The sequence below is a fragment of the Phyllopteryx taeniolatus genome, chromosome 20 (genome assembly GCF_024500385.1).
Source record: "Phyllopteryx taeniolatus isolate TA_2022b chromosome 20, UOR_Ptae_1.2, whole genome shotgun sequence".
NCBI classification, from domain to species: domain Eukaryota; kingdom Metazoa; phylum Chordata; class Actinopteri; order Syngnathiformes; family Syngnathidae; genus Phyllopteryx; species Phyllopteryx taeniolatus.
The window spans coordinates 5,868,024-5,885,013 of record NC_084521.1 but is presented as its reverse complement, the minus strand read 5'-3'; the positions used below and the strand labels follow the sequence as shown (position 1 = coordinate 5,885,013).

The 16,990-nt window shown below is 41.6% G+C and overlaps 1 protein-coding gene across 19 annotated transcripts in view; it reads left to right on the top strand.

Annotated features, from left to right (window-relative positions):
- The window catches only part of si:ch211-285f17.1 (sickle tail protein homolog), a 103,864-nt gene that overhangs the window by 60,554 nt on the left and 26,320 nt on the right, over positions 1-16,990 (top strand). For 13 of the 19 annotated variants that reach the window (XR_009785961.1, XM_061758593.1, XM_061758595.1 and 10 more), the window contains 2 exons: positions 13,928-14,011; positions 16,520-16,709. Coding sequence is in view for 18 of the 19 variants with exons in the window: in XM_061758593.1 (XP_061614577.1) it covers positions 13,928-14,011; positions 16,520-16,709 (274 nt within the window). In the remaining variant the exon portion in view is untranslated. Of the gene's footprint in view, positions 1-1,508; positions 1,666-8,912; positions 9,078-10,282; positions 10,316-13,927; positions 14,012-16,519; positions 16,710-16,990 lie in introns of those variants that run through there. The other 6 variants (XM_061758599.1, XM_061758601.1, XM_061758598.1 and 3 more) reach the window with 6 other exon arrangements.

Below are 16,990 nucleotides of genomic sequence, written 5' to 3'. Positions count from 1 at the left end.
AAGCCACGCTGTTGTAACACCTGCAGAATGTGGTTTGGCATTGTCTTGCTGAAATAAGCAGGGGCGTCCATGAAAAAGACGTTGCTTGGATGGCAGCATGTTTCTCCAAAACTTGTATGTACCTTTCAGCATTAATGATGCCTTCACAGATGTGTAAGTTACCCATGCCATTGGCACTAACACAGCCCCATACCATTTTTGATGCAGGTCAGGATCGAAGGTCACGGGCATTCAATGTTGGTTTTCGGCTTTGTAGGTTACATGCAGTGATTTCTCCAGATTCTCTGAACCTTTTGATGATATTATGGACCGTAGATGACGAAATCCCTAAATTCCTTTCGTGAATTCCTGGAGTGGATTTTATTTTGGAAATTTGGTAGATCTGGTCATTGATGGTGTAGCGGTTCACTTCTGTGCAGGCAGTGTTGTCGTCGTTTCCACTCAGTGATGGTCTGAAAAGTTGTTTGTCTCTGTACTGTTTGTACTTTGTTACTTCCCACTACTGCGATGCAGTGACCCAAGTTAAAGCACTGTATTCATTTTCCAAGTGGCTGCTCTGACAGATTCCAATCTCCCTTTGAGTGACTTGACAGGGGTGAGAGTGGGATGGGCTTCACCTGGTCACATTGTCTGTTTGTTTGCACCGGCTCACAGCAGACAAAAGGGAGCGGCAAAGCAACTATGTATAGCTATAACAATCGAGTTAATGGTGACTTTGGCATCAGGCCATAGGGGACGCTTTAGGCCACATCGCCCTTGGCGGTGGGGAACGGGATGACGTGCTAACCACTCATCCACCGTCCTGCTCGCAATGTTGTGTTGCATAAAACAATTTCTGTTACTTTCTGTTCTGTCAACTCATTTGAAAACAAACCGTTCGAAAATATAGCTTGCAAATGTATTGTATGTTAAGGTTAAATACAACTGAACAGTACTTAATAAATGTACTGCACTGGATTCCAAAAACTTTGAACCACTGTAACATTATGCACAGTTTGAACATTTAATTAAGTGATTCATTCGCGTACCGCTAGAGGGAGCTAGCCTACCACCAGTGGTACACTGTACTAAAATATTACTCCTCCCCATCTTAGCTTTGGGCCAATTAAATGCTCTGATACGATTGTAACCCGTCATCACATAACTCCGACATCCTGATATTACAGTATTTTTTGGGAGGGGGACAAAAGATGTTATTACGGGAATAAATTCCCTTTTTTTTCTGACAGAAGAAAGGTCCTTTTTTTTTGAGGGAGAGAGTGGGAGAGAGAGAATTGAGGCATTTTTATCCAGAATAAAAGGCAAAATGAGAATCAAGTTGACGACTTTATGGTCATAACATTATGACTTTTTACTGCTACAAAATATGTTGCCGAGTGCAGCACTTTTATTGTTGAGATCTTGTCAGACCGGTAGGATCAGTCAGATAGATGCAGCCTGGCTGTGCTGGCTGGGGTGGAGTCACGACGGTTGCCGTGGCGACGCCGCGTGATGTCACCACTGGAGGGGGCTCGCTGTTTGACTTGTAGGAGCCTGCAGGAGAGAGACTGAGAGGGAAACAAGCGATGGTCGAACGGCTGAGCATTCACATGGATTATTGCAGTATTTTACATGACAAAAACAACTTTTTCACACTCCTCCTGCAGCTGATTGTGGACTTCTAAGGTAGGCTCGCAATTCTTTTCTCCGTGGTAGCCCTCCTTGTACTTTTACGACGTGCACAGACTCGTTTGTCAATTGCACGCTGTGGGCAGGTGCGCGTTGCCTCCATTGCAAAAAGAAAAGAAAAAGTTGTTTTTTGCGGTTTTTTTTTTTTTAATGAGGAAATTTGCGCTTTTGTGTTTCGTGATCGTTGTGGATGTGTCACATGGTGATTATTCCACCGTTTTTATGCAAATCCCTTTTTTGCATTGGAGTTGCATTAAAATGAACTTCTTATCGTTTATATTTGTATGTGTTTTTCCACTTTATTATCAGTTTTGCTAATATTCTGCTGCTGTAATATACTGTATTTCAAAATGAAGTGGGCAGTGTTAAGTGACCTCACTGCATGATTTATCATAAAATCATGAAATTATATTCATTTATTATATTATTATTATACACTTATTATTTCAAAACATCAGTTGTTTGGTTTTTCATTTTCTATTTTGGTATTTATTATTATTATTGTTTTGTCATTTTCTAATATAATTTTTTCACATTAGTATGATACTAAAATTCTGCTAATCTAAAAAAACTGAAAACTACAGTTTCAAAATGAATTGGACAGCATTAAGTGGCGTCATAGTGTGTGATGCAGCAAGCATGACTGAATTGGATGTTGTTGTTGGTTTTCCCACGCTGACAATGTAAGCGTGTCGATCATACAGGAAGAGCAACCCTGCTGGCGACGGTGCGTGCCTCGCGGGCGAGAAAAACAAAACAGTCTCAGGAGTTTTTAGTTACAAAAGTCGGAGAGATTGAGAAATGGCCACGATGATGAACTTCCTGAATTCTCACCTCTAGAGTGTTTTATTTAAGTGACCGCTTATGTGTTTGTCTTCCTCACAAGAGCCAATGTTGTAATTTCCCGGCCATGAAAGACACGGATCAGTGGAGATGAGATAACATCCCACTGGCAAGACCACCACGAGCTAACAGCAACCGAATCGCCTGACCGCTCACAAACACACACACACACACACACACACACAATTCCTTCCTTCTGCCTGTGTGTATGTGCCTGTGTGTGATGAGCCGTGAATTCCGAGGTGAATAGTTTTGTTCGACACAGTTGAGCGGCCATTTTAGAGCGGCTACGGACGGGTCTCGAACCCCCAGGATGTGATCATCCACTGGAAGCAGTTGTTTACCTGTGCAGCAGGTGAGGACTGTGTGAGCTGTCCTTGTGGTGTGTTCAGGTGCACCCTTCTGGGCAGGACACGGAGGCAACACGACAGTCCTGGGTCTTCGGTTTAGGACGGTCCCGATGCACGTGGTTTCGAGTTTACAAACGGTGCTCAGTTGCCGTCTTGAAAGTGTGGGAATTTTAGAAATGTGATAGTTTTGTTTGTTTCCTGAAAGAGCTGAACAGTGAATTTGAAGCGGTCAAGAAATGTGGAAGGAAGATGTAAATATGTAAAACCGAGGATCTCTTAATTTGGGAATATCCTTTTGAAAATTAGGAAACTTGGGGAATCTTATAAAAGCTCCGCATATGTCCTGAATGAGCTGAACAGGGAATAGTTTGAATCGGTGGAACTGTCATGGAAAATGTGGACTAATGAAAAATATGGGTGATTTGGGGAATTTCAGTAATGTGAAATATAACTCCCAAGAATAAATGAACTAAACCGTTTGAATTTGGAATGTGAAAAATGAGCAACCTCTTTGTTGAATCTGTCATTTACTTGAATTGCGTTTTGTGTGTGTGTAAAATGTGGAATTGCGTGAAAGCTGGGAATATTGGGAATGTGGAAAATAGTTCCCTGAATGTCTGTTTAGTGGAGGAGTAACCTTATGCTCAAAATCTTGACTCCGTAGGTTTTAAGGTCATGATTTGCTTTGCATTTGGTGTACAGTAAGAGAACAAAATGCACAACATAAAACTGCTTCTCATTTGTTGAAGCAGGAACACATTTAATGACAGGGTACATATTATGGAAAATTGGTTAAAATAGCCAGTGGTTACTTCACGCAACGTAAGCAGAGATGCGTTGAGTTTTGGGTCAGTTATTATGCTATCTCAACAAGGCGTTTGTTATTCCACTGTCTCAATCTGAAAAGCCTGGGAAGAGGCTGTTTAAATGCTGCTGGAAGTCTGCGTGATGCCATTTCAAGTGACTTAACAAGTTTAACAGACTACCACAACCATGTCGTGCAATGACGTCTGGTAGCCAGAGGCAGGTACACTTCCTGTCCCTTAACGTGTTCTATTTGGGAACATGGTACGCCTCTGTACCGCTAAACACCTACTGTTTAGTTCAGTTATACCCGATGGTCTTATTTCCTTTTGTTGTCTCGTGTGATCAAATATTGATCCATTTGGGACAAACACCACTTAGGTAGGACCAGTTTTTGTGTCTACAGTGAAACCTCTCAAGTCAATTCTCTGTCGATTTTGCCGGATCGCTATTCAATTTAGGTGTGTTGTGAGATTTTTTTTACTCATTATTATTATTATTTTTAGGCGATTCTGAACATTTTTAATTGGGGATGTCAATTCCGAGCGGTTTTTCGCTATGTGTGTCAAGGCTGGGTCCCGACCCCCTGCAAATAGCTACTGACATATGGTCAGAAGGAATGCAAAAGGTTGGCCTTTTATGACAAAAACCTCAACTTCACCAGATCTACGTGTTGACAATCTGCCTGATAGGCGAGACACAAGAGAAGCTAATCCCGACTAAGCTCGGGCTAACAAGGCCGTGTTGTGCCGTGAAAAAAAGCGCACACTGGAAGGAGCTCAGTCCCGATTAGCTTCTCTGATTAAGACACTAGCATTGTGTCGTGGGAAAAAAAAAAAAACGCCGTCTGGTTTGACTCGTTATCAGCGGCAATCAGATGCAGGCCAATCATCGGGCCTTCTGTCAGGAGGGGCTTAACCCCAGAGACGCGGGGGATTAGACGCTGGCATCGGCGCCACTGCACGCGCCGCTTGCCCTCAGCAGTCGGGGTGCTGTGCCTCTCTAACCCCACCTTACCCCCACCCCCCGTTAACCCAAAGGGTCAAGGCGCACACGTCGTCAACTTTTGTGCTGATTGTTTCCAGTGCTCCAAGTTATTAAAACGGCTTCGGCTACTGATTTTGGCGGCGGAGCAGAGATGATTGGAAACAGACTCTTCGCTCGGAACTGCGATGACAATCAATTGTATGACGCCAATAAGGAGGGCAATAAATGATTGTTTCCTGCGGGAGTTGTAGCTCATCTCCGGGGAGTGGACGCATGCTGCAGTGTCTCTGTGACCTTGACGATGATGTGCATTAACAGGGTCTTAGAGTCCACGCAAAAGAGAATGGAGGGGGATGGAGTGGTCAAAAACACTCAAAGTTTACAGATGTATTGCTGTTCAATGTGATGCACAAAGTGACCTTTGGAACCTTGTAAAATAGACGTTTTGATTGCTTGTATACAAATAGGTAGATATGTAGATGTCTGGCCACCCATCAGGTGTGAAAATATGTAACCAAGTAAATCTTTTTTGAGCTGCCTTATTCAGAAAATGTGTCTGTAAGCGAGCCATTCAGCATTTTGTTTATGGTAACGCCGATGTGTTAGCTCCATGGACACATATGCTTATCCGCAACATGAATTGTCCAGTGTAATCTGGCATCTTGTCTGGATGTGTTGCCTCCACGAGTGAAAATATCTTTCTTTCTCTGCTCTTTTTCTGCTCGCCATTCTGTCCTTGGCTGGTTGACAACATGTAGCCGTTCGCCTAGTCGCTCCGCCATGGTCGGGCCATTGGCCCCATAGAACAGAGGTCGAGTAAAAGCCATGAGACAAACTCCACCTCACAAAATTGCCGGAAGTGTTTCTTCAGCCCCTTCTGCACTGCCTTCCAGGCAAATTGCTGCTTCAGAGGCGTAACCGTGCATCCGGCATTTATTCGCCGTTCTTCAGACAGAACTTGGTCTTGAGTGTGCATTCGCACAGCTCTTGCGACTATGCACATTAATATAATTGCATGCGTGGCGACAATTGCTTTCAATACAAAGGGAGGTGGAAAAAAACGGTGTCAGCAAGATGATTATTAGTGCAGTTGTAAAGCTGTGAGCATCCATCTCACATCTATTTTCTATAGGATTTGTCCTCAGTAACTGGAGCCTATCCCGGTCTACTTTGTGCGCGAGGTGGGGTACACCCTAGGCTGGTCGCTAGCCAATTGCGGGGCACATATAGACAGAAGACCAGTCATGCTCACAGTCACACCTATGGACAATTTAGAAGTCCACATAGGAGGAGCTGATTCGAACCCAGAACCTCTCAACTGTAGACCGATACGCTAACAACTAGGCTACTGTGCTGCCCAAAACTACGAACAGTACAACGAAAATTTTCACGTAAAATACGCCTCTAACGTTGCACAAAATCTCGAAATCTGAACTACTGTCATACATGACCTTGCCTTCAAAGGTGGAAATTTGTTGACTCATTCCAGCAATTTAGACTGTATTAAAGGGGATTTTGCATAATCCTGCTAACTAATTAACAAACTGTGCTTTGTTTGGTTTTTGTTCCCACTTTACGAGTGACTCATATCACTTCACCTTGAGTTTATAAAACATGTCCTTGACCATCTCCAGATGTATAATATCTACATAAAGTGGGGCGATGGGGAAGCACAGTTAAAGGGTTTTCACATTGACTGCCACCAATATTAAGAGCTCCAGCTAAGGTCGCCCAAAGCAACTGTAAAACTGCACCCATAAAGTTTGACGACACTAAAGTGTGCTGTTAATAACCCGCACGTATATATCATCATTGGCATTCAAGTGTGGTTTCGTGGCTCTGTGTCTTTGATTTTCAAAGTCTTTGCATTCCGCTCTGACATCTGGACTCCACCTTGGGCCAAAGGTACTGTATTCGCTGACTTCAAAAGGCAGCGCAGAGACAAAGGATGACATGGATGTCTTGACCGAGCCCGCTTTATGGGGATTTAGCACCTCCAGCATCTATGGCTACTGTATAGCTGCTGTATATGAAATGCAATTACTACTCTCCTATTAGCCATTTTCTTAGGTTTTTAACTCAGTGATACTTAGCTACTCATTTTTCTAAATATATACAGTATATTGGAAACAACTTTACTGTACTTTACGTTGCGCAGCTAGCCGTTACACGCTGATCCGCTGTTAACTTCCACCACTTGCCAATCATGAACTGAACCTTTCTTTGCATCATCTTCAAGTTTACCACCCTGCTTTCTCCGTTGTCAACCCCACAATGAGCCTCGCCTGCCTGTCGGAGCCCTACTGGAATCTTCCATCACGCTGCTGTTTGCGGTCAAGTCGGCTAGCTAACAGCTGGTCGCCATTGCTAGCTATTCCTCCGCTGACATGGAGCGCCAAACATACTCAGCACTTTAATTACCCCCATGAGTTATTGTTGAGTTATTGTACTCCGGTTTGTATCTTGCTAAATGTTAGCATGCCCACTGTTCAAACAAGAAGTTTCCAGTTGTGTGAACGATTCTGCAGATATGTGTAGGAAATGTACAAATAAGCTTGATGGTAACATTTATGGTATTTGGTGATTTGTTAATTAGCTGTGATTAGAGCAAGTTTCAGGGAGTAATAGTTTTCTAACAGTTAGGATGCTCGCATTTTAGAGAGTTGCCATTGAAAAAAATCCTTATAAAAATACCTTTCTGTACTCCGGTTGTTGTCTTCGAATGTGTTGGCATTTTAGCATTGAGAGAGTAAGTGGAGAGAGAAAATGAACTTTGGCTAAAAAACTAATTCCCTGGATAATCTGCGATTGGCTGGTAATCAGTTCAGGGTGGACCCCGCCTCTCACCCGGAGATAGCTGGGATAGGCTCCAGCACGCCCACGACCCGAGTGAGGATAAGCTGAACGGAAGATGAATGAAGGAATATGTGAAGCAAATGCACAAACAAGATTGATGGTACAGTTTGTTGTCTTTGGTACTTTTTAATGGATAATTTCAGGGAGATTGACAATGTTATATTTTTAAACAGCTTGATTTTTGATCATTTTGTCTCTTCCCGTCATATAAAATCAACTGCTATTTATCCTCTATTCTCTGGAGACAGTCCTGTTTCACCCGAGTAGACCTTTTCACATAAACAAAACCGTGTGAAATGTGAGCTTCACCCGATCGGAGTGAATGGATGGGTGTGTTCCTCTTTGTGTTCCACCAGTCACCGGTTTGCACTATAAGAGTGTTGCATGTTATTCTGGATGAAAGCGATATTGAAAGGCAGGTCCAGACAGATTAAAGCCCTGTCACCCCGTCAGCAAATAGTTTGCGTTTATTTACTTGTTGGAAGGTGGTGAGAGAGGGAGTTCACACCGAAGCCAATGGTCTGCCAATCTTTGCTGTGTGTGGAGTTTGGACCTGTAATAATGGGAGCAAAATACCTTTATTAACTGTACAATAAAGGTATTTGTAATGTTTTGTGTAACATTAACGGACATGCAAGTGTAATAGTAATCCAGGAAATTCACCTGTTTGTGTTTTATTCTGTGGAAACTCAGCTATTTGCTAAAAAAACACACTAATTGGCATATTTTTGTGCTCTTTCTGTAATGTCGTAAGATGGCACCAAAGCCCTGGATAATAGGAAGTAGTATTGTTTTTGTCAAGGAAGTATTGCTGAAGTGATACATCTTGAATAATAGAGTAATATCTTTGCATGTTGGGGAGGAGCTAAGCCTGGGTTCATGAAAGTACACACAGTGCATTTTTTTCCAACATCTTGGTTTGTAGTATATTTAGTTTAAACTATTAATATAGGCAATTATCAACATTTTGAGGGATGCATCAATTATGCGAGTTTCGAGCGTGGCTTCTTGAGACTTTTCGTGAGGCTACTCGTGATTGACATGCACACCACATATCGTGTCGTTTAGTGAAACGTGTCTGAATTTTCCCAGCAAAAATCCCAATTTGTGAGTGATTTCATGCCTCAAACCCTTACGAAAAAGTAAAATTTTACCAGGATAAAGACACTTGCAATTGAGTTTTTGAGTATGGGAATATCTGAGCATGTGCGTGCGTTATTTCCGGACTATCACCTGCTGAGTGTCTTGTATTGACTGTAGTCTTATCTCCGTGGGATACAAGTAGTGTCTCTTTATCTTTGGACACAGGAGATCAGAGCCCAAGCCAAACATGGGTACGAGTGGTGAGAGGCTTTTTGAAAATGTACAAGGGGGAGTTTTGGGGTAGACCAGAAAGAAAAGAGGCAGAAACAGGAACCGTTGTAGAGAGAGAGAGAGAGAGAGAGAGTGAGAGAGTGCTACAAGGTCTAAAACAACACCCAGAGGAAGACCTGGTTTCCTCTCGACCAAGGACTTTCCATCCGCACATGGAAGTAGCTGGCGGTTGGAGCGCCACACATTCCTAGTATGGTAAATACCGCATAGTTTCATGTTTGTTTGTTTTTTTAAACCTGTTGTTTACCCTAACCCTAACCCTGAAATGAAGGTTTCACGTGTAGATGTTATGAAATAGCCCTTGACTAGCAAGATGTAAAATCCTTAAGGATCTGTCTTTGCGCTTTTTGTATTCTTGTTGCTGTTTTGCTCCATGTTGGGATACCACATTGTCATTTGAAATGGTCTCCAACTTCAGGGTATGATGTAAAATCCTTACGAACCAAGATTAGAGATTCTTCAGTTGAAAAAGTCTCCAACTACTGGGGAATATGTAAAATCCTTGGAAGTGTTTTAGCCCCTTCTGTACTCAGGTTGCTATCTTGGTGTATATTAGCATGTTAGCAATTTTCCATTTAAAATGGTCTACAGTGCGAGATGTAACCCATCTTACTTACTATCTTGCTCTGTTAGATAAGAGTGCAAGGTGCTAACAGTCATCCATCCATCCATCCATTTTCTGAGCCGCTAATTCTCACAGGGGTCGCGGGAGTGCTGGAGCCTATCCCAGCTATCATCGGGCATTAGGCGGGGTACACCCTGAACTGGTTGCCAGCCAATCGCAGGCTAACAGTCATCTATTTTTTTTTTTAAATTACCTTTTATCATACTTTTGTGATCATATTTGAATCGAATACCAACCCACCAAAATTTTTAAAAGCAGAGGTAGTGATTGCTTGCTGTTCTCAGCGGCAAACATATCTGATGGTTATGCAAAGTTGACTTTTGAATCCCCCACCACTACCACCAACTCCTTCCCGCTCATTCGGCGGAGTGGTTGATGTCTGCCCGTGATAACCGTGGCTAATTTGTATACGCCTGAGAGTGTGAAATCGATTGGACGGCGTGCGCTCAGACGTCGGAAATGTCAACTAGGTCGACAGGCGCTCTATTGTCTCTGTTGTCACTGTTCACATCTTGAATGACTGGCAGAAAAAAAGGACCCTCCAAAAGTCACGTTCACCCGTGACACTGGGGACTAAAGAGTAATTCACTCTTAATACGCAAATTAACGAGTCAGCGCAAGTCAGAAAGTCCATCAAGGGAGTTTGTACTGCGGGATTAGAAGAGGAATGCATCAGAGGCGGAAGCCACAAAGGGAATGGATGAGGAGGGGATTTGGCCGTAATGTCATTAAGGAAGACAAAAAGGTCTGAGCGTGAGGCAGGATATGGACTGAAGCCGTGGCTGCTTGAATGGGAGAAGCTTTGCAGGTGAACAAAACATTTTTTACTGAATCTCTTAAAAGTTGTACTCTGATCTCTGCCAAGCGTGAACTGCCCTCATTTGGATCAGCATGAAATTAGACTGGTAGGTGTCAGTCTACTACACACTGTATAGCCAACTAGCAATTGCATTATCCACCCATCCATCCGTCTTTACTTGCCCATCTCCATCATGCCTTTCTATTCCATTGATCAAGCTATACACCCATCAACCTACCTACCTTCTTACAGACCTAACTGCCGATTTTCCTTCTTATCAACACCTTATCTGTCTTCTTACCTATCTTCTTAACTTTCTTTTCTTAACTACCTATGCCTTCTTTTCTATCTTCTTACCAACCTACACTATTTTTCCTGCCTAACTTCCCATCTTCTTATCCATCTATTGCTTCTTCTTACTTATCTATAGCCTTATCTATCCACTGTATCTTCTTTCCTCTCTTCTTACCAACATACCTTGCTAACTACCCATCTTTCACCTACCTATACCTTCTTACATATCTAACCATTGCTCGCCCTACCTGCCTATACCTTCTTGCATACCTTAACTATCAATCTACTGTGTCACATTGCCTACCTATTCTGTTTTGCCTACCTTCTTATCTACCATACTACCGATCCTCTTACATACCTACCTCACTATCTTTTGACCTACCCATACATTTTTACCTACCCATCTTTCTACCTCTGCTATCAAAACTACCTTCAATACCATTTTCCCTACCTTCTTACCGACGCTATTACTATCTTCCCTACCTATTCATTCTCATCTAACTAACAACCTACCTTCCTGCCTACTGACCTACCTGTACTTTCTTACCTACCTACTGGCCTAACCTCTTACCTACCTATACCTTCTTACCTACATTCATACCTCTCTCTCTATGCATACCGTCTTACTTACCAAGCTTACTGTTTTACCTACCTTCTTATTTTCTTACCTATATATGTACTGTCTTGCTTGCCTTTTTACCTGCCTATCTTCTTACCCAAGAAATGGAAATAAATAAATACATTTCAGTGCAGCAACTCCACACTGGCTGATGGATGTCTTCCCACTGAGGGTCAAGATTTTAGCTCAGACTAACTCATCCATCTTCCCCTTCCTGTCACTCATTGACAGACACATGCACACATATATAAGAGTCTGCAGAGTTGCCATTTGCTGTCCCAGCTAACCGCTTCAGGGTGCAGATGGGCAAACCACTGATCAGCGCAATAAAACCTGCTGTGACCCGTTTGCACCTTCCGTGAAATTCCACACAGGTGATTTCTCTAGCTCCTGTCCAAACTGTGTGTAATGTGCTTCACATGTGCCATGTGGAATGTTCATCTGACACATGGAGGATATAATATGAAGTCACAAAAAGACAGTTTTGTTAAATTAGCAAGTCGGGTTTTATTGGAGCAGCTCAGGAAACAAGGTGAAGGTCACCCATTTGCGGAATTTCAGCAAATTTTTCTCTTTCTCTTTCTCTAACACTAATATGCCAGAAGATGCTGCAAAAGCCCCGGCTAATATGAAAGCAGTGACTGGTTTGTTTGCCAGGGAAGAACTAAGTTTAGCTTGAGTTGTTAGTGGAAGTTCTAGAGAGTGTATGATTTTGCTCTTCTCTGTGGTTATTAAAAAGCTCAAGCTAACAAATGATGTAGATCTTGTTATTGCTAGACAATTACTATTTTTATAGGTTGCAAAGTGGCAACATGTGAGCGTCGTCACACTTCTGATGCATTTTTTTCAAAATCAAATCATCCTGAGGACTTATTTTTTTGGGGGGGCGGGGGGTATTGTTGTAAAATTAGGTTCAAATAATATTAAAAACATAGTTTGTGATATATTTACGGTTTAAACTTTTAATATAGGCCATTAGAAACTTTTTTTTGGGGGGGGGTATCAATTATTCTGGGTTTTACTACACATGGAAACCTTTTTTCAGACCAGTTTGCGCTTATTTACAGTGATTTAAGTGAAGAATTTTACATTGCTTTGAAATAACAAGCATAAATTATATTGACATTGAGTGCTTTGTTAGGTGGAAGGAAAAGAAAACGAAGTGTGCCTGCAGAGAAACTAGATAAAAAGAGACCTAAATGTGTGTTTTGTGATGCACCCTGTGTGTGTTTTGCAGCGAGGAGGGTCACAAAGAGAGACACGCATGAGTGAGCAAGAGCCATTGTTCCAGAAAATGTGACCCCGGCCCAGGACATCCTGGAAACATTTCCGCCACCGTGGTCATACGCTTGCCTAGGCCGCCTTATTTGTATGCTATTCAAATTTCACAGGTCACCCTATGGGCTTGTTTCGACGATCTCGTGACACAAAAAGCTTTCAAGCAAACGACCCGTCAGAGGGACAGACGGGCCGGTGTGGCTGGCCAAGATGGTATGATTAAAGAAGATTGCCGAGAGTAATGGCAGTTGGCATCAGGAGCCTGCTGCATGGTTATTATAGTCTAATGTACCATCCGATAGGCTCCACAAAGCCGACTGATGACTTGCTCTTGCGTATTGCAATTTTTCAACCACGTTCTGCTTTATTTCGTAGATGCTGTGTTGTACAGTATGCACATACAGGCATGGCATAGCTGTATGGACTGTTGGTCAGATGATGGATGCCTGCATGAGGGATGGATGGATCAATGGTAGATGGATACATGGTTCACTGAACGGTAGATGCATTTATAGATGGAAGTAGATGGAATCATAAAGGGAGTGATTAAATGGATTTGATGCATCCATGGATGGATGAACACATAATTGACTGATGGGTGGATAGATTGAAGGAAGGATGCAGTTATAGATGGGCGATGGCCGGACAAATAGGTACAATACATTGATGGATGGATGGATGGATGGAATGGAATGGAATGATACCTGGATGTTGATACCCGAGTGTGCTTTATTGCCAACTAGCTCCTCTCTGTTTAAAGCCATGTTTTTAGCGGTAGGATAAACGTTGACTCACATTCAATTGAATTTGGTTAACGTCCTCTCTGTTACACCGGTCATGAATATCTAGGTTGAAACGTTTAAAAAAAATAATTTTAAAATTCCGCAGCGTTTAGGGGTGGATTGTTATGTTTAATTGTCGTTAGGATTATGAGGGAGGCCCAAAATGTTTGAGAGCCTGGTCTAGAACATTCCAAGCTCCTACAAGGTGACACTGAAGAGTTAATGAGGACGCACATCAATCTTTCAGAGCGTTTGCTCTCCAGTGTCAGCACACGGGTGGTTTTGAGTAACCCGTCAACTCCCGGTCACCTCTCACTATCATCATGCATGAACAGCATAATGCCACATTTTTATTCATGTTTTTGAATGCCTTATGGCTAAGCGTATTTTTATGAGAGTTATTACTCAGCAATTTTTGCCTGCCGTGCAGGAAAGGCATCAAATGAACCCTGGATGATTTAAAGTGACAGTGTCCAAAATTGTGTTATATGTGATGCTAAGCACTTTTCTGTAGATTTCCATCATGTGTTTACATCACATTGTTGCCATGGCACCTCTGTTGGGTTTGATGGCCATCTCGTTTTCCAATTTCAGGCCTCCTGCTGGCATTTTTGTTTCCTCTGTTGCTCTCCTTTTCCTTTCCATCAGTCTCTGCAGGCCATGCTCTCCTCACTGCACTCAGAGCTTGACATTCAGAGCTACTTGCTGACAATCCAGTCGCCCGGTCGCACAGTTAGTCCGCTCTGCTCGCCTCTCTGCATCTTGTCGTGTGCTGCGTGTGTTCTAACAATCTGCTATTCTGTTATTTCATATCAAATTCATAAATGTACATGGTTTGAAATGCATGATTAAGTACAGTGGCTATTGAAAGTGAACACACCACTGTTTAACAAAAAAAGGTATCCGAGAAATGATTTTTAAAAAGCCCATTATAATTGATAACCTTTATATTGAATTTTTACAAGCAACAAATATATTAAGGGAAATATTGAAAAAAAGCTGCATTTATGTGCACATCTGAACAATAATATCTTTTCATAAATATATTTTAAAAATAAAATGTTCCAATCATAAATGATATCAATAAAATTAAATCATGAACATGTTGGCTTACTTTATAAACTATAGATATAATAATAAATGAATACATAAATATAAATAACAGTCACTAGACTGGTTGGAAAATCAATACGTTAGAAAATATTTTTTTAGAGTACAATAAGGTGTCTGCATAAGTGCACATCCTTCAAGTAATATTGTATTATTCTGTATTTTAGAATATAAATATATTCATTCCATACAAAATAATAATCATGTTATAAATAATGCATGCATTCATAAAATAATACTGTATTTCATTTACTTTGACTTGCAGTTGTGATTGCCACAATGTAATTTTTTTTTACTTCCCTTATAAAATAGTCATTTAATAATAATGTACATACATTATCACAAATACACAAGAATACATAAATACAGAATACATAATAAATAATTTTGTAATATTTTTTACCCAATTTTCTGGGTGAGCTCGAAGTGTACAGATTGTCACTTTTATTTTTATTTTTTTAATTGATTTTAGATACTGTATGTCCTGACCTCTGCTATTCCCCGAGATGCAAGGAACTTGAATGAACGTGTAAACGTTATGACCTGCTTACATTGTCAACTTTTATACCAAAATGCTAACAGGTGTTGAAAAAGTAGCAGCATGTGCATGCAGACATGTTTATGGGGGTCTTTGGCCTGGCAGTGGCGATAGGTCACTGCATAAAGAGCCCACTGTTCCATGACCCCCCCCCCCCTTCCCCCCCTCGTCCCTGCGTTGCAGATCATCTTACCGACACGACACAAAAGCTCGCCGAGCTCCTTAGTCTTGTAGCACACATCGCCACATTGAAGTCTCGCTTAGCGGAGGCCTGATCTGATTACAGCCGATCGTCACGTCTCATAACTCCGTAATGACTTGTAGCAACTTTTTGGGGGGCTTCTGTGAGAAGAACGTAGCAACTTAATGCATCGTTTGTGTGATGTTATTGCATGTTCTTAAAGGCAGAGTCGAGTCACATGACTTGGCTGGAGTCAGACTTAAAAATGACAATTTTAGGACTTAGGACTTAGCTTATGGAAGACTTGACTTGACAATTTACAATATGTTTTTATATTACGTGTCAAGGGAAAAATGTTGCCCCTTTAGTAGATGAGACAGGACAAGCACTTTGGGAATAATAAGAGGTACAATTTAATAAAAACTTGCATGCAAGGAGTCAGATAAATAAAAGCTGATGGCTTAAAAAGTGTCTTCCTATTTCGCCTTGGGAAAAGTCATATACACACACACATGAACAGGCAGTTATCATCTGCCTCATGCAACTGGCTGCCCCAACCACAGATATTTTTGCTTTGTCTCACAGCAAAGTGATAATACAATATCAGATTATCAGAGAGAGAGGAACAAGGTCTACTTATTCTGCCACTAAAACAAAAGATTATGAGGTTAGAATTTAACATAGAGTACATTTTATAAGTGCAAAGGGATTTATTCTTCTAACAATACATTTTAATTTGTTTAAAGTATGTATATATATATATATATATATATATATTGGTCTCTTTGTATCGCAGGTTTTCACCGACTACGGGTAGGTATGTGGCGTATTATGCTATGACGCAGAGTGCAGAGACCAGCTCATGAAACTCATATTATGGAGGAAGTGCCGTAGATTTTTAGATTTTGATCCAGGATCTGGAAAATCGGGAAAGAGAGAATGGTAACTCAAAGATAAGAGAGACAACAACCAGGACATTTAACTTCATTTTAACACCAACAAAGACAGTTAAGCTATGTTAACCTCACAGTTTAGCTAACCGATCGCTGGTAAAAACATGAACTTAGCTTCATGTCGCTTTTGCGTTGAATAAAGATGATCAATAGAAATTATGGAGAATGATTTGGGACCATTTTAAAAAAATAAATACAAAATTAAATAAAAAGTGATTGTGCATGTATTAGTACACCTAATTAACACAAGTACAGGTACTCAAAGTGCAAAGTGGCGAATGCGTGAATTTAAAATATATTGTGACTGAGCAAGATTGTATTACTTGACTTGCTTAACCCAAGTAATGACTTGACTCGATTTGCTTGAAATTTAGTGGTGACTCCACTTAACTTTTTTTGATTTTTACCACAGTAACTTCGTTTCCAGGTCCTGACGTTGCATCTTTTGTTGCTTTCAGAGCAGAAGCCCCAAGCACTGCCCCAGCCCCCAGCCCGGCGTGGACGTAGACCACATCTCCCTAACGTCCCTGGACTCACTGGAGGCCATGTCCGAGGTAGATGCGCCTACAGGCTTCACCCGGGGCAGCCGGATCCGCGCCAGTCTGCCCGTGGTCCGATCCACCAACCAGACCAAAGACCGCTCGCTTGGTAAGCTGTGGATATCAAGATTGTGTACAGTGCCACTGCCACTGGGTTGATTTTCTAAACAAAATATCTCATTGAGATGAGTTATATTTGCAATAATTCCTTGTTGAATACAAACTGGCTGCCAGCCAGTCTGCAGCTAGCCAGAGAAGCTAACCTAGCAGTCATCTACACTCAGCGCTCCCAGTCAAATAACACAAACTGAATTTGATGTTTAGCTGAAGCATATTGGGGCTAGCCAGTTGTCGGCTGGCGCAAAGAGCTAATGTCGTAGTCTACATCTT